The 1,359-nt window shown below is 48.6% G+C and overlaps 1 protein-coding gene across 1 annotated transcript in view; it reads left to right on the forward strand.

The window, feature by feature from the left end:
• Positions 1–280: 280 nt before the first annotated feature.
• Positions 281–1,359, forward strand: part of LOC101860235 (6-phosphofructo-2-kinase/fructose-2,6-bisphosphatase) — a gene marked incomplete at its 5' end in the record, with an annotated part of 34,978 nt that continues 33,899 nt past the window's right edge. Inside the window, 1 exon segment of the mRNA XM_013091498.1 lies at positions 281–903. Within this exon segment, the coding sequence (XP_012946952.1) occupies positions 606–903 (298 nt within the window).

A 1,359-nucleotide genomic window follows, 5' to 3' on the forward strand; every position in this document is an offset into this window, starting at 1 on the left:
CATTAAACGCCTTGTACCCCCAAGACAACAACCAAACAAAACACCAACCCAATACCACAACAAAAGACATCCGCATCAACACTAACGTAACCACAAATGAAAAAAAAAAAAATGAAACAACGACCGAGACCCATTTTTTACGTTTAACGTTCAGTATCTTTCGCGGCCGAGATTAATGATATTTTTTTAAACGTTAAGTATATTTTATGTACCTTTAGTGTTCGCGTATATCGCCGGGACTGGTTGTTTTCGTCACTGACCTATTTTCGGGTGTATTTAGCTAGTTTGTTGTGCCGATGTTGAACTTTCGCGAAAAATTATAAATGTGGCCTTCCGTTGACCCTTCGACCCAGGAGACATAATAACAGAGCGAGTTCTCTACGTGAGGGTGTTGTCGCGAACGGACAAGAAAAGATTGTATAGATTTGATGGTGGCTTCAGTTTTGGAGACTCGTTGAAGTAAGACCTTGGACTTTTGTGTATAGGGGAAACGAAGGAAGAAGTGAAAAGGATTTTGATTTCGCTGAGAAAAAACAACAACCCAACAACCCCAATCCCTTGAAGTAAGTACAAAACAGTTGTGAAGTGCTGACTGGTTGCGCGCCATGGAAAAACCACCCAGCGATGAGAACGCGCAGACGCTGTCGCCCCCGCCAGGCGAGCCGCCGAAGCAGCAAGAACAACAACAGCAAGAACAACAACAGAGTCTGCTGACGCCCGCTGCCGCCGCGGCGGCGGTAAATCTCCACGCTGATGGAGCGAACGGCGACGGCGGCTGCGACGCCAGCGGTTGCGGCGGTGGGGACTTGGTCAAGCGTCGCAAGAGCGCGTCCGGCGTGGCGGACGGCGTGAGCGGCATTGGCTGGACGCGGCGGCGCTGTAGCCGGTGTGGCGTGGCCGTGAGTGAGTACCTACCAACCTACCAACCAACGACGCGGGAAAGTTTGGGTTTTGAGAGGAGGGGGTGGAGGGAGGGATGTAAAGAAGAAAAAGGGGGTGGGTGGGTTATATGGTCAGATGGGTGGGAGGGGCCCACTGCTTGGTATCCCGTCCCTACTCACAGCAGGATAGATGAAAAGATGGATGGATTTTCTGTTTTATTTATGATCTCCTTTTCTCCCGTGCTATTCCCCATGATGCTTCAATCGGATTTGTGTAGAGATATCGTAATGGTTTGTTGTAATATTTTTCTCCTGCAAGAAGGGACCCTGAATTGTTCCGAAAGTTGTAGTGTGGTATGTTACTCAATATGTAGTCTGCCTGTCTGTTTATCTAGCTGTCTATCTCCTTTTCTGTCTATCTGTCTGTATGCTGTATGGCTGTCTCCATATATGTCTGTCTGTCTGTGTCTGCCCCCCC

The sequence above is a fragment of the Aplysia californica genome, unplaced genomic scaffold (assembly GCF_000002075.1).
Source record: "Aplysia californica isolate F4 #8 unplaced genomic scaffold, AplCal3.0 scaffold00038, whole genome shotgun sequence".
NCBI lineage: Eukaryota > Metazoa > Mollusca > Gastropoda > Aplysiida > Aplysiidae > Aplysia > Aplysia californica.